General features: G+C 40.5%; 1 protein-coding gene across 3 annotated transcripts in view; it reads left to right on the top strand.

The window, feature by feature from the left end:
* The window catches only part of BMPER (BMP binding endothelial regulator), a 150,811-nt gene extending 124,553 nt beyond the window's left edge, over positions 1-26,258 (top strand). For all 3 annotated transcript variants that reach the window (XM_074858773.1, XM_074858763.1, XM_074858785.1), the window contains 2 exons: positions 18,031-18,161; positions 24,327-26,258. In XM_074858773.1, the coding sequence (XP_074714874.1) occupies positions 18,031-18,161; positions 24,327-24,508 (313 nt within the window). In that variant the 3' untranslated portion in view covers positions 24,509-26,258. The remainder of the gene's footprint in view (positions 1-18,030; positions 18,162-24,326) is intronic.
* Positions 26,259-26,552: the final 294 nt, after the last annotated feature.

Here is a 26,552-nt window from a genome sequence, read left to right as displayed (position 1 = left end):
TTCATCCTCAGGAACACACTGGAAGTAAAAATAAAAAATGAGAGGGAGACTCTGCCTACCATGCAGAGACGGCGTGAGGCATAGGCTCGACAGCGATGAGGCGCCTTGTGAGGCAGAATGATGGGGAGGGTGGCAGATGGGGTCAGAGCCAGCTCTGCCATCCTCCCCCTGCTGAAGACCTGACTTGTGTGTTAGGTGGGGACAAACCACTTCCCAAATTGTCACCATTCCCGTGCCTCCCCATAACTTCCTGAGGGGAAGGTAGAGGTTCCTTGGTTGGATCTGCCTTGAACTTGCAAAGAACAAACCTAAGACTTGGCATCATTTCTCTCCTCCATCCTCACAGATGTGAGATCTGACCATCAACACAAATAATTTAACAACTGCCTCTGGTTTGAATCGAGCCTGGGGCTAAAAGCTGTTTGCATTCAGTGAGCAGTACGCAAGTTGCATTAAATGAGATGGTGACTTCCCTCTGTTGTTAGACATTTACATAAATAATTAGCAGCAAAGTGGTATCCTCAACAGAGACTATGTGAAGATGCTGGAGTCTTTCCCCACATGTACAGCAGGATCATCGTCAATACTCTGGAAATAATACATTGCTTCAATTAATTTCCTATTAAATAGGAGATTTTAATACCAGGGCTCTCACCCTGCCAATGTTTTGCAAATACAAAATTTCAGATTTTTTTCAAGTTAAAAAGCACACAAGCTGCACAAGCTTAGGAGGAAACATACAGGGAAAAATGGCATTTCAAGCTACTTTGACTTTAAAAACATTTACTGTATTAGCACATGAATGTAGTTATGCTTTGGGGCTGTAAATATTTTTTACAGTGCATTGATTTGTGCTATGAATTCACTTTCAAGGCTCCAAATTGCCCATGTACTTGTGTGTGAAATGAAGTATGAAAACAGACCATGGGAAAATGAAATGCTTCTGAGGCTTACCTGCTGATCTCAGGCATTCAGGGCTGCTTGCTATCACTGCAGCTTCTGATTGGCATAAAAACCACTAAGTGGTAGGTCGGCTGTTACCCTCATGGAGTTCATGGTGCAAAACAGCAATGTGTCTGTGGGTGACCAGCTCCCTCCCTGCCTTGCAGTTTGCAATCTTTGGAGCACAGCAGCAATGTATTTCTGATTTCCTCAACTTTTGGATTCTACGTGAATGTAAAGAGAAGGGAGAAGAGCACTTTCTGAAGCATATGGGGCAGCTGAGGCAAGAAGGGGACAGGGGGACTCCTTTATCTGGTATCACCGCAAAAGCAGTCGAGTTAAGGCCTGAGGTTAGTCAACTATGAGACCACTGTGGCTCCCTGCCGAGCTTCCCAAACCGACCGACTGGCTGCCTAGCTGGAAGATACTTTGACCCCAGCTCCTTGGTGCTGCTGGGCCAAGCTGCTCCAAGCTGGGCAGCAAGGGACTGAGTCTGGCCACATGATCAGGCAGGCTCATGGGCTCCAGTGTCCTGAGAGCAGAGGTTCAACCTTGCTGTCCTTCACAGCTTTTCTTGTTCCTCTTGCTACCATATTTTTAAAACAGTGGGGGTTCAAAGCAGAGTTGGGAAAAGACATTATTTTCTTGTGATTTCTGAAGATGCGTACAAGCTCTGTGAAGAACCAGATGTAGGAGGGTTAGGGGGAACAATCTCATAAATTGTTACTGGTAAGGCTATGATTGTATGTGATACTATTCCACTGCTGAAAATAAATACAATGTATTACTGCAGAGCCAGATTTGGGGCTAGGAAAGTTGGGTAGAGATCCTTGCCTGGGGCTCTCTGTGAATCTCCACTCTTTCTAGTGAAACTAGACTGATTTACGGTTGTGTCTGGAAACTAGAAGTGACCCAACATGAATCCAGATCCAGAAGCAAATGTCCTTAAAATTGAGTGTTCCATTGTGCATATGTGCGGATATGCGTATGGGGGATGGAGAATGAGGTTATTTTGTTACTAAATTGGAACAGATGTCAGATCTGGAAATGGAGATTTCGGTTCTTCTCCTTGTCTTGTGGAAACAATGCAATGCTATCATTTCAACTGATGAGTTGGAGCTGGTGTGCAGCTTGGGTCTCATCTTTGTTACCCTCTGAGGTTTATCCAAACTGAAACACAAAGTACAATTCAAATGTTGAGATCTCCGAAAACCAAAATGGAAATAGATGTTGGTAACAAATGTTGATACTTCTATGGACAGAAACCTTTCAAAGTTCCTCACACTTTACTACTGTTGTTCTAAATGGGTCAGACTGTGTGGGCAGCTCAAGGTCATATATCAAAAAGTAGATGTACTGTTTATTCTATGTGTGATAGAACTGAAAATGAGATCTTTTATTTTTTAAGACTTAATCCTCCTATTCACTATTTTGAAATATAGCTAAAGAAAATCCTATATGAAACAAACAGACAAAACCAGCATAGAAGAGAAAAACTAATGAACATACATACTGAAAGGGAACATTTTATTCTCCCCAAGTAATTCATGCCATTTTATGGTTTATTTGAAATGAAGTAGTCAGTCCTGGCGGGATAGTGAGCAACTTGGCACATGTGTTTGGTTGCATCCATGGAGAAAAGAAACAGCTCTTTCTGGAGAAAAGTCAGTATGTAAGTATGAGGGAACTTTTTCAGAGCTGGTCATGTAGGATGAGACGTCAAAAGCAGCTGGTGCTGGCCAACCATACCTGGCATTACAGACAAACAGAATTTTACCCTGGGCTTCAACAGGGATGGAGTTATACCAACACCAAGTGTTTCTGGAAAATCTTAACCATGAAAGAGCCTTCTTTTCTCAAGCCAGGCTGTGTCCTCCTGTAACCAGCTTTTTGGGAGAAGGGAGAAGTTGGCCTGAGGTTAACCACCACATGCCCAGCTGCGACCAGCTCAGAGATGGTGAATGTAGAAATGCTTAAAATATAGTTCTTAGCCAAAGCCAGAGCTATTTGCTTAATCCAAACACCCTTAACAATTTCTCAGAAATACAATTAGTCATTTCCAAGTCCAAGCTATGTTTTTTATTTAACCATAAACCTTACTCATAGGTTAAGATCCTAGGATGCTAGTGTCAAGCACGGATCAGAATCTCATTGCTGCCCTCAAAAAGTTCGAGTTTTAAAGATGTACGTTTGCCTAGCTGTCCCATACAGTACTATACATTGTTCTGCCAATACTAAGCTTCATTTTATAAAACACCAGCCTGCTTTGCTGGCACAGCTTCCCCATCAAACTGCTTCCTCCACTAACATTTCAATGGGATTGAAAAGTGGGTGTATTAAGAAGCAGAGAAATTAAGTCATAATGGGGAGTATGTAGTATTTCCTATCTTCAAGTGCTATGTTCTCCAGCCTTTCTCCTTGCTCTTGAGAAATGTACAGTCGGATCTCACTAACTCAGTACAGTCAGGTCAGAATGCTGCTTACATGGAGCACCCCGTGGGGTTGAAAGCACACACAGCAAGAAGTTTGTTTTAGGACTTAGTAGATGGCATGCTGCCTTGGAAGGCAGTGCTATAGTATAATCATCAGGATGCCTTATAAAAACAGATCTGAAGGAGTACAAAGGAAAGCTATTTGCAGTGCACAGCAATACATTTTATTGAGTGTACACAACCAAGAAAGGTATTTTTCTGTACTTCTGAGCACATCTGTAGACATCCCTACAAGTATATACCCGAGGAAGTTCTCTCTTCCCAATGTGAAATAAAGACCAAAGAGTAACAGCATGTGGGCATAAAAACTAATGTGACAGTTTGCATAAAAAGAGGGGGTAATACTCTGTTTTTCTGAGTTTCATTTCTAAACATTTAATTCTGTCACCTCAAGTCTTCCTGCACTTTAATTTAACTACAGCCTTTTTTGTCACTTCCCATCATGAAAATTGTACAACATTTCTGTGAGATGATAAACAGGTGTTACTTTTCATTCTGGCAGCAACAGCATTTTGGTGCAGGATGAAATAATCCTACCATTAAATAAGAAGCTCACAGTGGTGTTGTGAAGCTTAATTTGTTTGGAAAATGCTTTGCAGTATTCAGATGAAAGGCACTCTGGATATTCAAAGTATTATTACTGCACAGCTGGTGGTCTACACACTGCAGATGTTTCATCCATGCTGTTGCATGGTTACTTAAGTGGCTTCTTAGTGCAGATGTTCATGAGTGAGCATGCACAACCTCCTCTGCCTATGCTTTTTGACACGAATTTTATTGCTGCTTGACTTTTGATCTTGAAAAGAATATTTGTCCACCGGTGAGGCTGGTTTTTTTTTTTCTCTTTTTCTTAAGGCTAGTAGATGCTATGTGAGCATGTGACTACGTCCCTGTTGGTTCAGCCCCCATTGCAAACAACAGCATCTGCAGATATTTATTGTGGGCCTTTCTCTTTAGCTTCCATTTCCTTCTGTGGCTTTTACTCATTCCCACAGTGTTTGACTCTGGGGACTCTGCCTCTTCTGTTAATACTCCATCACCATCACTCTCTTCATGCAGACGTGATGATTCCCTTTGTACTCTTTGCCCAGATGGGATCAAGAACTTCGTTGCCTCTTGATTCTTTCTTTCCACGTCTGCTGCTACTGTTATATAAAGTGATCTCTAAGAACTGCTGGGCTTGCCATTCACAATAATATAATCTCTCTGAGAAGATTTCAAGATGAAATTCTAATTTCTGCATGTATGGTGCTATTCTTTCCTTACAAGTGGAGAGACTGCAGCTGACATCCACATGGAATGTGCTGAACATGCTCAAATCTTCATGGAGGTGCTATACAGTTTCATCAACCTATTTGATGAGAGAGCTAATGTTAAAATTTAAGTTCCTCTTTCTTTTTATTTTTCTGTAATTCCAGCAAATGGCAAGACATCCAATGCAATACAAGGGCAACTGAGTAAACAAGACTTTTGTCTAACCTGAAGTGCAACGTGTGGCCTATTGCATTACTGACCTAGGAGTAGAAAAGGAGCAAATCTGTATGCGCACACACACACAGAAATAGGAAAGTACAGCAGAATGATACCAGTTCTGCTTAACAGAGATCTTATTTACAAGATTCATGTGGAAGACAGAGGGAATTTGGTAGAATATACTGGAGTGTTTCTTCTGAAGTATTTTGAAGAATAGACCTCTCTCGACAGCATGTTCAAGAGCCACCGTCTTGCAACTCAGAGGAATGAGTGCTGGGTACATATCTCTGGGAGAGACTGTAAGAAAGCAGAGGGCTAAAGCTGACTGCATCCAGACAAATAACTTCAGAGAGCAAGGAGAAATCACATCACTTTCTGTAGCACTTTCTGCAGAATTCATCATGAATCAAAGCGGAAAGCTCAGTCCTTACCCAGGAAAGTTAGATCTGAAGGTGAGACACCTTGAGAAGACTAGACCTTGGCTACATTGTGATGTGAATTTCACCTTAAAGACTTGGTCATTTCCCCTGATTTTTAAGTGTGTAACAATTTGCCGGTGCTCATGAAATCTTCTAAATGGCATCCCTGGAGACCATAGCTACTTCTAATATGCAGAACTGATACAGTTTATGCAGATATATACAAGTTTCTTTACACTCCTGTGATACTACTAAAGTGTCTCATCTTTTCTCTGGGTTCATCTTGGCAGGCATAGCTTTCATTCTGCCTCCCTAATGTCTCTGAACTGTAAGAATTGCTACAGATACTGTGTAACAGGATTTACTCCACCTTACTTCCCAAGCATTACCTGTTCCAAGGGGACAGACTTGTGGTACTGCCACTTGTCCAGATCCCCGTCTTTTTTTCTCCTGGACTGCTGGTACTGCAGTTATTCCTCTTCTTTCAGTGCAGCTATTTCTAATATTCATGTGCCCTGCATCACTGAAATGGGAGAGGGATCAGGGAGGGAAGGGAGGAAAGAGGGAGGGAAGGAAGAGCTTCTCTCATTACTCAGTTCATCTGCCCTGATTCATGACCAATACCTCCTCCCCTCTTCTGATATATTGGTTTGCTCATTCTGGTTAGGTATCTCAGCTGAAATCTAGTCATCATATGGGTAACATTTGGACGCATATCATCTTGTTCATTATGATGTGATCATTTGTGATTTACTACCGCTTGGTAACAAAAATTTCTTCTGCACAAGATAAAAATCACATTAAATCACTGGCCCCAGAATAGCGGCTGAAAATCAATCAGGAGGGGTTTCTACTCCTGCCACTTTGGCTTGAGATTGAAACGTTTCATACAGTAGCTCTGCTAGAAGTAATCTGGGCTTCCTTACTAACGTAATAAAATGCAGACCATCCTAAGGGGATGAGGGAGTTGCATTCCAAAACTTGCACTGCAAGCGACCAGAGTTTAATGGAAAACTTTGAAAAGATTCTATTAAAAACAATTTTCCTTTTGTATATCATATGCTATATTTTATGCTTTCCCTGCTCCCTCCTTTTTTTCCTTACTGGCATGAAAACAGGATCTTTATTTTGACAGAGCTAATCTGCTCATGCTTTCATACGGGCCCTCGGGCTCCCCACCTGTGGAAAGATCCGTGGGAGCAGAAAAACTACTGAGCGGGTGCCACAGGCTCACCTCAAAGAGAAGAGATCAGTGGCCTCCCAGAGGTATGGACTGTAAACATTGTGGTTCCCAAGGACCCATGGAGAACATGAACTATGAATCCTGTGTAACCTCCAGCAACAGGTTTTCCTTCCATATTGCCTTCTGGGATTTCTCTCTCCTCTCAGCTGGGCTTCTTCAGGAGACGTGCTGTATGGGCTGCTTCACCACAGCTGTGCCACCTCCCTCTTCCTGAAAACTGAAAGGCACACACAGTGCTGACAATTTCTACCCGCAAACTTCGCTGGTGAGAAAGGTTTAAAGTAGCTTGCAACCATTGCCAAGTTTGACGGCAAGCTTCATAACAAACTGGTACAGCTCCGATATCTCTCCGCTCCCTCTCTGAGGACGCCAGGGAAGATTTTATGAAGTGAAAAGTGATGGAGAGAGAATGAATGTCTTTGTGGCTCCATCAGGCAACTGCTCAGGGTGGCTAACATTGGTCACTGATCTGCTCCATAGAGTGTCTGCCTAGCCAATAAAAAGAGACAAAGTCAAATTCATATGTTCAGGATTTTGTATACAAGACAAAGCCCAGAATTTATCTTAGCATTTTTGCCATTGGGCATCACCTACAGATGAGCAGGAAAATTCATGATCATTCTGTGATAGGGAGCATTTCCTCATGCTCGTGACTGGCATTTCTCTTTAAAGACTGCTGATTCACATCAGATCTGTCTTTGTATCTAGCCAAAAAAATGACCGTGCACAAACCAATACACTGAAAGGTAAGTTTGTCATGAAGAGCAAACCATGGCTCTGTATGCTCATATCATCTCATCCCACCTCACCCAGAATTAGGTCACTGACTTTATAACATCCATGTGGATTCCTATGGCTCTCAGGCCAGGCTGATATGTCCTAGAGGCACTATGTCTAGTACAGGAAATTTTAATTCATAGCATTTTAATTCAGGAAGCTTGAATTTAATGTTTAGTTGTGTCCTGAAAGAGTCTGGATTCTTCAAAGTCTTGAAGTACAGAACTGCAAAAAAAAAGGCTGATGACAGTTCTGAGTCTTGGTTCCTGTGTTGTCAGTAGGAAAATCCCCATCCATTTTACTTGAGCCAGAAATTCATCCACTGTATTTTCAGGCTCTGTACAGTGTTTTTCAATTGAGATCTTGCCTTCGGGAAGGTTAAAGAACTGTGGTAGTATGCAGAGCATCTCTTATCCAAAGCTTTCTGCATGTGAAGTAGCAGGCTAAGTCAAACTGACCAGAGACCAGAAACCAGGTCTCTGCCTCCTGGCTGAGTCCTGTATCAGTATCAGATTGTTATGCTTACCCTCTTCCCCCTGATCTATTGAATCTTGACCACGGCAGCACTGCCGCTGTTTTAAGACATCCGTCCTCGGTGGGCAGGACCTCACTGTCAGGGTGCTAGTCGGGCTTATGCCCAACAATGCCCGTGTGGTCTTGAGAACGTGCAGAGGAAAAGCAGAGGTGCCTGAGGAAATGTAAAGCCTGGAACTAAGTATCCAGCATGAAAAGGTCAGCCTTGCCGGGGTCAGGGCAACCAAGCCAGGACCGCAGTTTTGCATTTGGGTGTTTGAATCCTGCCTAAATCATGCTTTATGTGCCTGCGTCTTTGTTTGTGTCTGGGCCAGGACCACACGGGAAGCCATAAAACCAGGAACAGAGTGTTTTTTTTAATTTTTCAATTCAGGTAATCTGGCTCTTATGCCATTTCTTGCAAGTCTTATTTTTAACAGTTATCTTTGATGAAGAGCAAACACAGAGACCTCTGAGATGAAATGCGCTGTGAGCATGTGACAGGGTGGAAGATGCTATGGTCGGTGAACCTGACTTTGCTGAAATGAGATTTTGGCTCTTGGTTTGTAAAGGGAGAAAGATGAAGAAGAGAGCTATTTTCTAAGTAGCAGTCTTGTATCTGCTTCTTCCCTTGCTCTCTTTCTTTCGTATTCCATCTGAAGCCAGCAACTTTTTAAATGCTCTGCAGCCACCTAGAGGAAAAATATGCTTGATTGAAGTTAATTTTATACGGGTTAAGCCAGGGAGTGGGTTCTGCAGAGTTTAAGAATGTGAGTTTCTGAACTAGCCAGCCTGTTTATTATTATATCACAAGACCTCCTTGGAAATATATACAGTGAATAGTCATCAAAAGCTGAAGATAACTTCAGTTTATGTTTACACTTTGGAAATATTTCCTGCTTTGTATTCTCATTGTGCTTGTTATTGGATATGACATATTTTTATGACAGATAGCATAGCAGGGCCGCGGTATATTTTGTCAGTAGACAGAATGAGATGATCTGTTTTAAGTTTTTATTTTAGAAGATTTAAATCTTGTACTATTTTATATGTCTACCTCATGACTATGGCAGTATGCTGTTGGTATATCTATATGGTTTATGTTTCTATAGGGCTATGACTTTAAGATCTCTCAATAATTTTTGAGGTTCTATCTAGGATGTTTATAAGCTCCTGAAAAGCCTCTGGATTTTCTCAGATGAGAACTGTCACACAGAATACACTAATGGGCTCTCTGTCTACTAGAGTGAAAGTTGATGCTATCGTATTAGATTCATTCAGTCTATGCTATGTTCATTTGCACTGTGTGAAACATAACAAAGTTTAACTGTTGATTGAAACTACCACTTGAATGGTATAAAGTTCGATATTAAAACAGGTCTGTCTTTCTGAAATTGAATTGAAATGACTGGTTTTTCCTCTCTCTAGATAAGATATGACAGTTCAGTCTCCACTTATGCCTGAAGAACTGGATACTGGGTGGATTTTCTTTAAAAATCAAATCTAGACATGGAGAAAAAGATAAAATTTTATATTGATTGCATAATGCAAAATCTCAAAACAATGATGGATTTTCCATGGTAGCTGTGCCAGAGGACACTGAAAATACCATTACAATGGAGCGTCTCTGTTGTAAGGCAAATTCACATTAGCAGTGTAAGTGCTAAGCTAAACAAGTACACACAGTGAATGGAAATGTAGAATACTAGTATGGATATTGAGGAGGTCCACTAAGACAATCTCCATTTCTTTTCCTCTCATAAGAAAGACTTGATCTAATGTGGTCAGTTGAAGTAGTTTGAATGCAGCTGCATTATGCCAGAACAGGATCTGTAATAAGGAATCTTATTGACTTAAGAAATTCTAAATAGGGAATTATGAAATTTAGGAAATTTTCTAGGTTGTATCTTCTGAGGGGAAATGATGGGGTTCTGGAGACATGAAGTAGGTCAATCTGGCCAAAACTCTCTGCCATAGAAAATCAGTGATGAGCACATAGACTGTAGACCTCAGGCCACTGGGCCTATGAAAGATGAGATTTTTGGTAGAAAATCCCTTAGGAGTTGACTTTCTGAACATTAAACCCATAGAGCACCTAGAGTTTTTCTCACCATAAATGCATGATAAGCCATATCAGGTAGCATTAGACATACCACTACTGTAATCTTTACCAGTTATGTGAAGGATATTTGCAAGTGAATGACTGTGGATATTAATTAACTGAAGAAATATATGTCTTCAGAAACCAGGTTCTAGCTTTTGAACCTTCAGTGCCAGGTTCCAGGTGATGTCCCTAAGTTTGCCTCTATATCTTTTTGTTGGTACAAACTTTTTATTGCAAGTGACCTCTTTATAATGAGTTTGGAAACTCTGTCTGTTCTACAGCAGAGTTATTATGGTCCTTGTATTTTCCAGCCAGATATACAATCCACAGATCATACAACATACAGGCAGCCAAATCCTTTTTGCAGTAATCTCACCAAAGAAGGTGGAGCAAATTGTATGAATACTGCTCAAATAAACAAGTAAAAGAGAACATTTTTTTATGGGTACATTTCAGTACCTTGTTTGGGCCCTTGTTTGAAAGGGGTTAAGAAATTTGTGCTGTATGTTCTCTTTATTCCAATAATTCCGTATACAAATCTGTATGTAATGTGCACAGAGAAGTGTATTTTAACTTCACTTCAAGGTATATGCTACATATGAACTCAAACCACTTGATTTCTCATGCATACAGATATTTATTTCAAGTGCCAGGACTTTAAAGGTTAAACTCTGCATGGCCCAGCACAACTGAAACAGAAGAGGAGGTGAAAACTCTCTTTCTGAAAGTGAGTGGGAGTGCAAGGGGTCAGCTCTTCCAGGGCTGTGGGTAGCATTTCCATATTATGTTGGAATTTCTTGGGCAAAAATCCACTCTCTCTAAAGGTGGCAAGTCAGCTGCTCAACTGTACTGTAACCTTCAGCTCTAGGAAATATTCTGAGTCATACCAGATGCTTCTTGGAGCCCAGCATGGGACTTCATTGTCTTCCTCATGGTCATGGTTCAGCTATTTCCCCACGGAGGGATTTTAGCCAACCTTTCCATTCTCAGGACCAGAAAGAACATTTAAAGCCACAGATGCCTGTAAGGATCCAAGCACAAGATACAAAAAGCCTACTTGACACATTAGTAGGAGAATTATCCTGAAGAAAGGAATAGGGAAGGTTGCTGTGCTCTTTCATTCTTTATTTGGTTCTTCCTCCTTCCCTCCTTTTAAGTGTCTTTACCACTGCTACTACATATTCAGAGAGATTATAAATAGGTGTCAGGGTAGCGCTGTCCTGAGAACTTGAATTTTATGCAGTTTTGGAAAATGTTCCAGAAATTTTCATTGTTCGTTCTACCATATTCTTGTGGGTAATGTTGGTTAAGGCAATAAAATGCAATTCTGGCACAGCGTGCTCTTATATAAAGGTTAAAAATACATATAGAACACTCTTTCTGGCTTTATCCAAAGGCTTTTGGATAATACTTTTAGCAGCACGTAGTATAGGCTTGTGGTGATATTGTGCAGCACAGTATGCTTTTTCAAAGGTCTACATAGACCTTCATTTATTCAGTGTCTGGAAAATACCATTTTTACTTACTCTCTGTGAGAAAAAATATGGGTTCTGACTCTTTTTAAAGGAGCTGGATATGCAAAGAAATCAAAATTGAACTGCTGTCTGTCTCTGCTATGTTGGAAATTACTAACAATAATTACCACTTTCATTTAAAGCATCCTTTTTGCAAGTTGACTGAACTCCTCTAAATAACTGCTTTGGAAGGGTGCCTTGGCAAGGCAGGGATGGATGTGGATATCTTGTGTGATTCTGTTTAATTATCTCTGAGTGCCAAGTCTATATCTGGAGCAGGAACAATGGCACTCAGAGTAAAATTAGGACTCTTCAATGTGTGTGTAACGTGACTGCTATGCCCTAGAAATCATAGATTGCTTGCAGCTCCTGCCCTTTGGTGGAGTTGCGTATTTTATAATTTCTTTCTGCTTGGCTCTGTGTGGCAATACAGTCCATGACTGACTCAAAGTTGCACAAAAATCAGGGATCAGGATGAAATTTGAACGCGTGATTCAGATGCCTACTACTGCAAACTCCTCCTCTGCAATCTGCCAAAAACAACTGTGATATTCTCAAGCATTATGGCCAATGCTCTCTTTATAGGAATGAGATTTCCCCATGGAAAGCATATGCCTGCAGTAGATTTGCAATGCACTGCTCACCAAAGATGAGCTGTGAGTTCCCTTTCTGCTCCCACAATTTTAGATTTTTTTTGGAGCCAGTTCAGCAGTCTGGGGGTTCTTGTACCATGGGGGAGTCTCCAGTACAAAGTGCATGTATGCTGCCTGCCACTTTTTCTGGGCATTTTCCCACTTACTAGAAAAACCGGTCAGGGCATTGATGATTTAACTTTCTTATGGATGCCTTTATCAGATCCCCAATTTAAGGCAGTGTTACCATTGTTATAATGTGTGGGAAAAGCACAGAGGGAGTGCAGATATAGTTACCTGGTCTTGGAAGAAATGATCCTTGAAAATGACTGCCTGCTGGATGAAACAATCTGTTCCCCAGGCAAGTGCTTTGAATGGATGAATACTCAATAGATGTAAGGGCTTCTGTATTTTCAGGAGCCTCCAAAATTACCTTCCTCATGAGTTATTTGCTGCTTTTGCTTTACTGTTGGTAAATTTTGAAGAAAGAGAGAATGATCTCAAGCCTCTGATCTCAAGCCTCAAATCCATAAAAAGCCATCCAGCTCTACATACCATGCTTCAATACTTCAGTAAGATTAAACATGCACATGCAGACAAGAGAGAGCTTGTGATAGCAATAGCATGAGCCTTTCCATTATACATTGGAATATATACATTGGACTTCTCTAGCTGGGGCCATAAATAATGGCAACTCATTGAAACTTTGTAGGAAAAACAGCCCAAACAAACTCTTGTGTAACAACATAACTACTGACAAAAGCCATTGGCTTTTATTTTTCCTGTAAAGGAAGAGAAAGAAGGTCTAATTTTGGATCAGGAAAAATAAATCCTGAGTGTTGCTGCTGAATTGTGAGCACTCTGGTGTGATTATGGGAATCCAAACTGGCTGTTGTGTAGAGTATGGCTATTTTCATAACCAGTGCTAAATTAGGCCAAGCTGATTTGGCAATAAGTAGTTATCCCAAGAAGCCTGTCTCACGAGATGGTGGGGCTGGAAATTAATCCTCCTCTCTGGACAGATGACCCTTCAGGCTTCAGAGTTTACAAGCATACAGCTTATCCCAGGTAGAGAGGACAAATCCTTTCACTGCCTGATGCTTCTTCACATACATAAAATGGATGTAGTGATGCACTATCTCTAATTGCTTTTGTAAAGTCTGTTAAGACCTACTGGTGGAAAGAGGAAGATGTTAGTGTTTTTCATCTGCGTAGAACCACTTCTTGAAGGTACCAAAAGGTTTGAAAAATGCACTGCCTCACACTCCTGTTGCGAAATGTGAAAAAAAAGAAAAAATGCAAAAAGAAATAGTCCCTCCTAAAATGACTGGTTCTAGTTTTGGATTTGTGCATACTGCAAAGGAAAAGGAACTGCTCATGTTCAGCAAGTGAACATCTGCAATTTCAATCCCGCATGGCACAAGCTAAGGCTGTAGTCTTTGTTGCTGTGATCTTTTCTTCATCTTCTTTTTAATAGTGCATGTAGCACAGGACTCGGTTCTTTGCCCTTTGTGGGACTTGGAGACTTTCCATGGTTTAATGTGAAAAAGGGCTGTTGCTGAAGGAGTGTACTCATCCAGTTCACTTTGAAGATGTGGCAGCAGAGTGTGTGTGTGCGTTTGTCTCCTTCAAGGGTGTGTCCCACAGCTGCCGGATGCCTTCACTTTCATGGATTTCCCCTTGCAACAGTTTGTGATTATACACACCCAATTAGCGCCATCTCCGACACACACCCTGCAGGCAGCATAGACAACATCAAAAGGAATCACAGAGAGACACTTGGTACCAGTTGAGGATTGAGAGGTTGGCTGTGCTCTGGTGCTTATTTGGATCAGGCACTCCAGATAAAGTGCACTATCACAGCCAAATATTTTTTAGAAATGTAAATATGTCCTTAAAAGAAATGTAATTTTCTTTTGGACCACAACATCATTGCATTTCTGTATGATTTCACTGAGGCCAGAGCTAAGGCTGCCTGAAGTGGCTTGTGTGTATTTCCATAGCTGGTAAAATGGCTTCATTTTATAAGTAACTTGCACTGCAGTCTTCCTGTGGAATTATGTCTATGTGACTGTAATGTTTTGATGTTTAAGCTTGTGATGTTTTTACTTCATTTAAGCAAATGTTTTGGTCTTGGTAAAGAGTCACAATACCTTGGAAGACCCAAAGTCTCTGTTAGTGTGCAGTATGGTAATGTGTCAATATGACTTCAGTATCGGCATAATTCCAAAGTTTTACTAAAAGCGTATTTTTCAGTTGTTTGATCAGACTACAGATAAACCTCTGCATACATGCAGTTAGTGTCACCAAATCTATTTTCTTCAAAGGAGGAATGAAGAGGAGGCAGAATCTGGGGTAACAGAGAATAATTTTTTTAATGTATCAGTCACTGGAGAGGGTAAAAAAAAAAAAGCTATGGGCATATCAAAGGTTTTTTCAAGGGGAAAGAATTAGGACAGCACACAAGAATCAGTTTCTAAATTTACCTAGTGAAGCATCTCCTAATAGCCCCCTAATGCAACTGTAACGACAGTAGCTGTGAGAAATGTAGTTAAATGCAAGAAGTAAACATATTTTGAAAAAAAATACAGACCCAAAGTCAAAGCTTGCCCGTGGGCCCTTGGCAGCTCCTCCTCACTAGCCATCCCTCGGAGGACGGACATCTTTTGCTTCCGCGTCCTTTCCCAGAACTGCCTTTTGACTCTCACAGTGGCTGTCAAACAAACCATGTACCTGCTCCCTGCTGATTTCAGAAGTGATATAAAAAGACCCCTCTCCTCCGACTGCCAATCCATCTAACTACAATTAATATTAATGCATTAAACTTGCCAGCAAGAAATTTCATTAGGAAAAAAAAAAGGTTTTATTTTGATTGACCAGACTTGGCAGCTGTGGATAGTTTTCTTTACTCTCATTTTTCATTTAACCTTAATTAAGGAATTAATTAAACCTTACAAATAATTAGCAATTGTAATTCATTAATAAAACCACCACAATCTGGTGATTGCTCCTCAGCCAAGCTTAGGGCTTCAGCCCAGCAGCTGTCACCAGGATTAAACAGTCCAGGAAAATAAAAATTACACAAGCAATTAGGTGTGTAATGAATCAGAGGATTGTTTGAGTTGCACGTGGCATGCTACCTTTAGTGGACTCCCATGCTGAACACTGTAGCAAATAGTGTTGATCCCAGCCAAAGTGGAGCTGTTTCACTCTGGAGCCTGTCTGGATGTCCAAGACCATTTCAGTGCTAAGAGTTAGTGGCATAATGTCGCTCACATGTATGTAGGGGCTAAACTCTGTGCCCTCAAAGAGCATGGCTGCCCTCCTGCTGACTGGGAACAGTGCCCTGGCCTCCCTAATCCCCCAGACCATGCCCAGGCTTTGTCAGGGTGAGTGCTAGCCTTGCCACAAACATGTAATGATTAAAAAGACTGGGTGATTGACTGTGAGCCTGGAGATTTCCTGGCATGATGCAAGCACCTGAGGTAGCTGTAGGTGCATTGACTCAGTGCAGGAGCTGGCATACACCTCTGAGTAATGGTAAAAAAAATGTATTTATGTTTTAAAAAGCAGAGGAAGTACCTCAGATTTAGGATTTTATAATTTCTAAGGAAATTCAGGATTTTATAATTTCTCAGGGAGCTGATGAACACGTAACCAACCTGGCACTGGCAAGCATCTCTAAACACCCACGGGCATTAATAGTAACTAAATCTGAGTGGAGAGCAGTAAAATGTGATTGATAAAGGAGGCTAGAACAGAAACAAAAAGATGATGAAATGGTATGTTGATCATGGATTCTATCTGTGGAGATTATTACAGACTCTTTGTGATAATTTGCTGCAGTAGCAAACAAGCATCTACTTCACTGTAAAATGAGATATACACCTCCTAAATGGTGTGGGGTATACGGAGCAGTGCCTGCTGCAGGGATGCCAGCAAGAGATCAACAAACATGTTGCTCCAAAGGAAGCAGTGTAAAGTCATTTAGTGTGCCACGTAAAAAGGTGACCCTTTGTGCTTATACACAGTCTTTTATCAGCTAACAACATCAAACAATGCCAAGGATGTTGTGCTAATCTGTTCCTTGCAGCCTATCAGCTGTGATACCCATACAGCAACATCTGTTACTGGGAAAGATGTAAAGGGACCTACCGCAGAACTAAGTGAAGTAAAATTACATTGTCCCTAGAAAGTAAAGTTATTTCAAATGAAAACCACGGGTCTGCAAATACCAAAATGTTATATATTTGATCCAAAGCAATTCTGTTTTTCCACAGTACGTCTATATCAGTAAATCCGGGACAGATAACCTTTTTGCATTAGCACTTACGTTGCTTATTTGTCACAGTGAATTTTTAGGTAGTTTTAAGTTGGGGGTCCACTGAGAGTAAAATGATTAAAAGCTCATGAAAATGTCAGGCAGAACTGTCAGGTTTAACTGTGTAAATGGTCATTGAAATAGCCAGTGACTTTGGCAAGAGGAAATACTCCTTTTTAAGGGGCACTGTTGGATATGCAGAAACAAGCTTGTCTGTGTTCGAAGGACCACTAATCTTCCCTCCTAGTTTTGAATAAAGGGTTCCAAGTGACTCTAAACCGTTGTATGGGCATTACGGCTCCTGAGTAATTTGAGGTGCTTGCACCTTATCCAAGCTATTACCTATTCGCTATGGGGAAAGTTTCTGGAAAATTAAGCCTATATCCATCATTTTCCTACAGACAATTGAATTTTTGGTCCACAGCGAGAGCAATTAACATGGAGAGCTCATTTTTTACTTCAGCCCTTGGTCTTTCTGGAGGATTTGTGCCTCTCACAAATGTTGCCTTGTCCTCTCAGGAATGGAGAAGTCCCTGAATGTTCATGGAGCAGGGGGCTTGTGCCCATTGACACACAAGGTACATGCACAAAGCACCCTCAGTGGAAAGCAGAGGAACTGAGGGCATCATTTTCAGAGGGCAGAGTATGTCTTCCCTGTACCCTGTCCCTGCCTTCTAATGATTCCTCTTGGAGCAGCAGATACTCGACATTTCTGAATTTGCATTGCTGCATTTGCAGAAGCGTCTAAGCATTTTGCATATGCAGAAACTGCTGACTGCAAATCCGCCGGCTCTTGCCAGTTATATTTTAGTTCTGTGCCAAATGGGCACACATTCTGGATGAGCTAACTTGAAATATAGTGGTGACATACGCAGTAGCAGCTTCACTTAGGGCCATGTTAGCAGCTTTGCTCCCTGCCATGTTTTGTGGTGATTCCATCTTATGCAATGGAAGAAGATGGTGGTATTAACAAGTGCCTGGGGGATTCCTAGCATGAGAACTTCTCAGTTATGCTGCATCACCCCTGCTCCTTTGGAGTCTCTTAAAGTCTGTCATTTAGTAGTGATGCTGCTGAGAAAACAGGCATATAGCTATTTTGGGGCCTTCAAAGCAGGGAAAGGCTGGAGGTAACCTGGAGAGAAGACTTCATTTCTTATCCACTGCATGGAAAGGCATGTGCTCATCACCTGCAGAAGCCATCCACTTAACTCTGCTGCCATTATTATTGGCAAAATTGTTAAATTATTACTTTCCAGGGAATACGAATGGAGCCTTTATCTTACAAAATCATTGCAAAAATGGAGTTTGCCATCTCCCACTGTGGTCTCAGTCTTCTCTGCCTGGTGTTTCTTGGGTCTTCTTTCCTGTTTCTTCATGGTTCTCTCGCTGGTGCTCTTGAGACTTCTCTACATCAGAGCAACACATCAAAAAAGATGAGCCCTTGTGATGTGACAGCAGAGACGCCTTTAACTTTCTTGCTGTTTAGCACAAGTTCTGTGGCATTGAACTCCACGTGACTGGAACGTAAACAACTCCAAACCTCGGACAGATACCTGCCAAAGCTTTCTTTGCTTATTTGTTTTGGGGCTTTGTTCTGCAGGTCCTGTGTGACAGACATGTGCGAGTGCCCGGTCCATAAAAACTGCTACTGCGAGTCATTCCTTGCATACGCCCGAGCCTGTCAGAGGGAAGGGCTGAAAGTCCAGTGGGTACCGGAGCAGAACTGTGCAGGTAAGCGTTTTGGGACTGTTTCTTTTTAAGTCCATGCATAGGCTACTATACGTTAACTGGTGGAGGAGGATCAAAAATGAACCAGCTAGAAAGGACTGGGATTGCACCAGCAGGGAAGTTGCATTCTGGGTTATGGAGAAAGAACTTGCCAGGAAAGATTTTCAGCCATCAAATATTATAAATGTTTATTTCGCTGCAAAAGTTTTCATCTCTAATGCCACCTGTCTTAACTTTATGTACTTCCAGGAAGAAGTACATGTCTTTTTCTTTCAGGATATGTAAACAGTTGATTACAGATAATGTTTAAAATCCTTGGACCTCCTGTTAAAGCACAGTTATACTTCCAGAGACAACATGCATGTATGATTACAGTGGGTTCAACATGGGAAGAAGCTAGAATGTATTTAATGGGAATATTAAAATTCAAACCTGCATTAATTTTGGTACTCAGACCAGATTCCCCATGTGATTTGGACTACATTAATTGCAAGTAATTGTGAGTAATTGTTTCCATGAGAAGTGGTGGTCTGTGGTCATGGGCACGTGAAGTAAAATGTAATACTGCAGATGAATATTTCCCCTGGTGATGGTCTCATTAATTTAGGACATTCTATAATGGCATCGGTTTGCCTGGAAATGTATTCAGATTTATGTAAAGCAATTGACAATAGTTGGGGAAAAAAATGAGAGAAGGGTACTCAATGCTGGTCAAAGAGATATTATTACTCTGTGGTCCATTTTGGTGGTTGTGTGTGGCTCAGGGTCTACTCTCTCAATTTCAATTTCCTTTTCCGTTGAAGGCATGATAGCAGGGATGGGTGAGGGACAAATTACATTTGATTGACTGTTCCCAAAAGGCTCATTTTTTTTCTTACAAAGGAACAGAACAATCTAAACAGGGTGTCACTAAGTGAAAGCCCTGTTTAGGGATGTGGTCTTAGCACTAAAAATGTATGTAATTTTAATCTATTGAGCTGGTAGCAGATCCATGCAGAACCTGAAACAAGCATCCTAACTTTTCTTTTTTTTTTTTTTGACCAAAGCACTTCAGACTGAGACCTTGCTGTGGCAGATGCTGTAAAAAGAATAAAAACTCCAGTCCCTGCCTTAAGGAGTTTATGCAAGTGTTGGCATATCACGACTTAACTAATTGAGGCTTCTTTTCACAATTTTTTCTGGCATTTTACCAAAGACAAGAAAAGTTTCTAAAGCAAAAACAGTCCTTGAAAGAACATTATGAAGGAATTTAAACACACATCTTCCATTAAAGCTAATGAAAGAAGTGTTCAAATCCACCTGAGTTTTTTAATCTCAGTGCAGACTTCTAGACGGAAAAGGGAAATCTTGTTAAACAGAAAATATAGCTAACCTGTATATGGTCAAGTACCCTCAAAACACTTACTTAAGGATCCAATATCAAACAAGTAGCACCATCTTCTACAGTAAATAGTACAGTAAGCATTAAAGTGCATCACCTGCACTCCATAAGTTACCAGTGGCCAGCATCAAAAGTTTAATCTCTAACTTACTTTTTTCTCCCCAAAACTTATAGTTACAATTATTGTGTCCTAATTACGGATAAAAGTTCCTGGGTATGAAACAATATATCTGTAATAAAACTTTAGCGTTCTGTGACTTTCATTTCCTGCTTGACATTTCATAGCTGGTGGGATACTTGGAAGAGCTGTGTTCTGATGAAAATGGAGTATACTTATTAGTAAAGTCAGGTTTTAATTATTCTTTTGTGTGTTATAAAACCAGATCTTGTGTGGTTGCCAGTTCCTCTACCCTGACTGCTGTACGCTTAGCTCATTTTTATAATGTTTAGAAAGCTTGTGTTGTCTGGAGGGCCAGCCAAACAGAATGCTCAGGAGGCTGAATTACATGTCCTGTTCCCTACATACTCTTCTTCCTCCCCCAGTGCAGCAGCATATCCTCGTCTAAGTCTTCCACAAAATACTGCTGCTCAAGATTTAGTCTCCTTTGAGGTTGGCTTGGTAAGGGGAATGTCAGCTGTCATTTAACCAGAGAGGTGACGAGAAGACGCTAATGAGTAACGAAAGTGGTTAGGGTAGGAAAGCGTTGGTGAGACCTGCAAGGGAACTTGGAGGGTTTGGGAAGGAGTATAGGTTTCCGTGGGAAGTAGTGGAGAGTGAGACCTATTAGGATGGGCACAGGAAAAAATGTGATGTGTGAAGGAGAAGAAACCAGGAGAGCCAGCATGAAGGAAAGAAGAAATAAGAGAGTGATACATGCAAGAGGGAAAAGAAAGGATACAAATGGAAGGAAGAGGTTTGAAAAGGAGATAGAAAACAAGATACTTTTTTTAGCCCAAGAAAGGCTAAGCAAGCAGTTTATAAAGTGCAATTAAGTAAACTGAAGTGGTGAAAGGCCTTGGGCCATAGTAATTTAACACTGAATTTCTGAGGGCACTGAGAGAAAGAAGACTCAAGGATGGCAGGTGGCAATAACTCCCTGCCATGGACCATATGACTACAAAGGCAAGAAGAAAAAGCAGATATGGACTATAATAAAGTGCAAAGTGCACATGGCAGCACTGATGTGCTGACATGCTCCAACAGCCTTATAAAAACTGAACAATTTTCTTTCTTATGTGATCGGTTGAACTAGAGGAGGATGAGTAAATATCTGATTTGACTCTTCTCGCCTTGGTCCCCTCTTCTCTGCTGTGGAATTTTCTGGCCAAAGTTACTCTTTTTCCCTGTTATGTGTTGCTTTCCTTTAATTGCTTTATTCTGTGTGAATATATATCAGAAGGCAATTCTGACTTTTCAGTGGAAACTCATTAAAAACTGAAAGTTGAAAAGATTAACACAAATGTATGATTAGAAGGTCAGTGCCCAGATATATTGCCTTCTACTATGTTAGAAAGAGATGTGAATTAAAGCAGCACGAGTGACGTTCAGTTTGAAAGTCCTACAGAACGCCTCGAAAGCTCAAACTGTCCAACACCAACAGAAGAAGCAGTATGATTCATTGATGCACAAATATTAGCTCAGAAATTTCTGTGGAATCAGTTTTACCAGATATCATCCACCAAGGGAATCCTTCAGCACTTCCATGTTAGGTATTTTGGCTTTTGTGTTGGGGAACAAAAATTTCTCCTAAATAATTACGGCCATGTCTACAAAGACAGGCGCAGACAGATACAAGCCTTCTCTGTGAAACTGCCAAACTGGCTGGAATAAACCAGCTCTGGTCTGAAAACTGTATAGCCTTATTAGGCAGGGTTTATTAGCTCAGGCACAGTGCTGTATTTATGTGACTATATGGCTTCTGGACTGGAGCTGGCTATCATCCCGCCAGCTCAGAAAGCGGTCTGAGGAAGCTCACATCTGTCATGCCAAACACATGTTCTAGAAGAAGAGTGGAAAAATCCTGTTGGGACTGGTAACGTTGCAAAATGCAGTATTATTAGTAACTTTTGTACTTTGGTTTTTGATTTTTTTCGCTAGTGCACTAAGGAAGTTATTACTAACAGAGCTCAGTTCTTTAAGAGAGGAATTTGCCTTAAAAGACGGGTGCAAAGGCATCACTTCTGTTTTCCATGTTTACATGGTACTGATTCATTTCAGCAGTCCCTGGGAAGCCTACTGCAAAATGTCTTTATTTTTATTTTTTAAACTGTTGATGAAGTGGAATGTTCTGGATCAATCACACCACATGTTAACAACTGAAGCACTCAACAATAAAAGCCATCCAGGGAACTTAAACAGCAGCCATTGTACTTTCCTGATTTTTCCCTTGACAGCAAGTGAATAATGCCATTATAGACTGCCTACAGCAGCAAATAAAGTCATCATACCTTCTACATGGCATCAGCTGAAGGACAAGGAGGTATTTTGACATACCACATCCACGTGTGGTAGAGCAGGGCTGGGGAGTACTTACAGATGCCATGGCTGCCGAGGGCAGGCTGTAATATATTGTCATTTGCTCTGGGACAGAGATGAGGAAGTGAAAAGGAGACCTTGGCCAACTTTCCTCAAACCCACCACCTGAGGCACCAAACAGCTCGGGTGGTATGAACAGTCCAGCTGTTACTACAGTAAAGCTTTGTGGGATGAAACCTGTGCAGCCTACAAACTGAAGCTTGCAGACCTCTCTATATGGAAACTGCATGTACTGAAGCCTAATGTTTCAGTTTGTGGTTGGTCAATTAGAGATCTTCTGAAGGGAAACTTATTTTCAGAGAGGAGGGACAAAAGCTTCTAGTAAACAGCCCCCTTAAGATAATTCACGTCGTGTGTGGACAATCACTATCCGCCTTTGAACATTTTGGTCTACTTTTCTAGACAGTTAATACATTGTTTGCAAAGCTCCTGGGAGCTCTGCACATTTTCATTTCCCCTCTTATTCAATCTCTATTCTTAACACACTACGTAAGTGCAGAGTTTGTTGTGAATCTAACATTTTACTGTACGTTCAATATTGCTTACAAGTTTTTCCCACCTTCTAAACTTCCCATTTCATTTAAATTTCATTTTAGTTATTCTTTTTGTTTGTTCCTTCTTCGATGTGCATGAAAGTTATCATGCAGAGCAAGATAGAAATGTAAAGCTGGAAAAAAGTTCTCAAAAGATCTATGCCCACAAGCAGAATAAGCCTATCATCTTGAACATAGCTGAAAGATGTTTTTTCCAACCTATTCTAAAATGACGTCTCACAGAGTTTTTAGATAGCTTGCTCCGGTGCTTTCTCATGCTTAAAGCTAGAAAGCTGTTTGCCCCTAACATCTACCTAATATCTAATAGCTATCTAATATTCAGCTGTTGATTCTCTGTAACCCTAGGGTCATTTTCTGCTGTACTATCCAATTTTTTCTGATTTTTTGTTTGCTTATTTAATATCTGTGTCCTGAGAACTTTGTATGCATTCTTGCCAGAATTCCTTCTTGAGAGCTGCTTTTCATATATGTACAAATGCCATAAAATGCATAAGAAGTAAAACCTGCAAGAAGCTGATGCTGTTTTGAAGATCACTTTGTTACTGGTGAAGAGGAACCCCTTAAATTTATGATGCCTTAGCACTAAGACTTCCATCCTCTGTGATACACTCATGCATATTTAATCAGTTTATTTCTGCCTATTTTCTCTTTATGAATAATAACAGTACTGTAATGGCACTCTAAGGCCAATCCTCACAAAAACCCAGCATTTTTCTGTCCATAACAGAACTGTTCTTTAAAAAATCTAGACCTTCAACCTCTCTCAAAATGGAAGAAATCTTAATGCAACCACCTCTCTGTAAATAGCAAGAGATGATTCTGGATGCTTGAGAGTCCCTCACCATCTATAAACTATTTTATCAGTACTTGTTTTTGCCATCAGCGCAGCCGTTAGAAGGAATAACAGACTCATATTTGCTATCAAACCATGTATTATTCTCCATACTAAAGAGGCATAATATAAAATGTAAAGAGTGTAAATATTGATCTGAAGCGGGTATAGTGCTTTTAGCTGAGCCCTCAGTGGTCTCTTATGTTGGAAATGCACTGAACTGTCAACTACATAAATCAATGAACAGATACTGGAATCATTAAGTACAAGAATCCTCATTCTCAGTGATCTCTTGGTAAAATAGCATAAAGCTTGAAAATAATTAATTTTTTGTTTGTTTTAGAAATTGTGCTGCTGAATTAACAGCATTGTTTTGATTTGTTGCAATATGCAATATTGAAAGTATAATCTTAGGAATAGAAAGTCTGACATGGTGAATGATTCTTCTTTTCTTCTTTCTGTAGGAGTGGAACTGATATTAACTGTCTGTCCTTGTAAATGTTTCAGGAATCTTTGACAAAAGGCATTGTAACCAACAAATAAACAATGTTAAGCCTTAAGTATAAAGCATAGGTCTGCTAATAGATAGAAACCTTGCCAAAGCTTTGTATACCGTCAGCTGTGTTAAAATTCTCAAGAAGTTCAAGACTGCTAGGAATTTTGCTACCTTTATATTTGTGATGTAAAGTAGTGTTGCATTTAGTGTAGTAGAATCTCTTTACAAGGCATTTTTTCCTCTAGATGATCGTCATATGAAAATGTGCTTTTTGATACATTTTAGCAGAAACCAAGCAAACAGACATGTAACTTTCCTTGTGAGACTCTGTGTAATATGCATATTTTGTTCCTTTTAACTGCCTTTCAGCAACCCAGTGTAAACACGGTGCAGTTTATGATACCTGTGGTCCGGGATGCATCAAAACCTGTGACAACTGGAATGAGATTGGCCCGTGCAACAAGCCCTGCGTTGCAGGGTGCCACTGTCCGGCAAATTTAGTTCTTCACAAAGGAAGATGCATCAAGCCAGTCCTGTGCCCACAGCGATGACATTAGTTCTCTTTCTGCGGACACTAATGTGGGTGGTCACTGACCCCTTTGATGCTCACAGCCAGTGAAGGACTCCAGCTGATTGTGTGAAGATTCTGCAAAGTACATGTCTGCTCACAGAGTGTAAATATGCTCCTGTGTGTGTGTATTTATGTGTCTTTATGTATACACACATGGCACCTAGAAAGATATATAAATGTATACTGTGTGTATGTAGATACACATATCTATACACAAGTGCCCTAAACGTAAGTACAACCCATATATTTATATATATGTTCACACACACAAATATACATCATTTCTATATATCATAGAAGGATGAATTATTATATGTATATTTTTTGCTATAAAGTTTATGTATTATTATTTCTAGGACCCTGATCTGTAAGTCATTGTATAAATAAACCAGGTGTTTTTAATATAATATAGTGGCATGAAAAGATTGGATGACTTCGCCATTGCATAAGTTTGTCGTTTCCAAGGAAACTTTTCTAGGGCCATAGCACTGCCAGACTGGATTAGTTTCAACACAGAACCTGGATTTACAGTTGTACAGGAAATACATTTCTCTGGAGATGGAGGATTTATCTAGGAATATTTCATGCGTACCTTAGAGCTGCATAGTGATTGGTGACAGTGCTTAATCAGGCAGAGAAAGCTGGGGATCGGCTTTTATGCTTTACTGAAATAACTGTGCAAAACGATTTCCAAAGCTGGTTGGCCAACTGCCAGCGTAGAGATATTTCTTTCTGGAACGGCACCAAAGAGTCAAGGGCCAGATTTTCAAAAGTGTTTGGCACCCAGCAGCTCACTTTGAAAATTTGACCACTTCCCATTTCATATCCTAATGCCCCGTCTCTGTTGTTGTGTTTGGCAGTAGCTGTGAATACACAATAAGGAGCTTGAAGAAAATATTGATGTACATATTAGCCCCTTTAACATGTTTGAAACTGCTGGATTTGTTTCATATTTCCCCCAATATTATGCAGAAAGCAAATCCCACTGTGAATTGGAGTGTTTGATTTCAGTGTGCCTTAAAACATGAAATAATGCCGGTTTTAGTAACTCATTTAATTTATCAGCATGGTTTAGAAGAAAGACAAATTCACCACACCAAAAAACCAGTAGAGAATGTCAAATACTAATTGGAGAACTGCAATTTATTTCCTTACTGGTCCTTTTCTTGAGGTTTCCGAACATATGGGCTCTGTGAAGTTTGCATGACTTTTGAAGTCTCCCAGGGGAGAAGCAATAATACAGGATTTCATTAGAAACTGTTTAAAAAGCCATACAACTTTCTCAAGCCTGAAGAGAGAGGGGGCTATTCTTCTTCCACTGGAAAACCTCTTGTAGAGCCTGATGGAATGGTCTCTGGAGATGACAGAAATCTTTGGGCATCTGATTTAGGTTTATAATGAAGTAATATCCTCCCACACAGCTACTTCCACTATGCCTTGCATTGAAATTGCACATTGTAATGATTTAAACAATTTTCTCCTTTAATTCTGCACCCTCCGGGAAGTTTCACAGAGTCTGAGTTTACAGTGAATGAGTGGGTGCAACACACTTAGGTTATACAAGCTCTCTGCAATCCCATCCTGGAGGAAGATGCTGAGTGAGCCTGGTTGGCTTAGGCCACACTATCCAAAATGCTGCACCACCACAGTGTTACAAAGAGCTGGGCAAATAATGCCAGGAGCGTTCCATGGACATTCATCCAAATCTTAAATAAACTCAGCTTGATCTTTTTATGTCCCCTTTGTGTTCATTTTCTTGGAACAGTCAAATAATTTGGTTTTACTGGCAGAGAGGGTTTCAAAGCCGCATACACAAGTGCACTGGGAAGCAGAATTGCAAATGTGCAGATCCCATCAGAGCAGGAAACTAGAAGAGTTTTATGTGGCTCATGTGATAATTGTATGGGAAAGCTGAAGCTTAGAACAATTGCAATTGGTCCAAGGAGTTAAAATATAAAATGACAGTCATTAAAATAATTTAAAGAATCGGTTAGACTGAAGAATGTTTCAGCCTGTGAGATTTC

Source organism: Strix uralensis, chromosome 1 (assembly GCF_047716275.1).
Source record: "Strix uralensis isolate ZFMK-TIS-50842 chromosome 1, bStrUra1, whole genome shotgun sequence".
Taxonomy (NCBI): Eukaryota; Metazoa; Chordata; class Aves; order Strigiformes; family Strigidae; genus Strix; species Strix uralensis.
The sequence above is the reverse complement of the archived record's forward strand: the minus strand, read 5'-3'. Positions and strand labels throughout refer to the sequence as shown.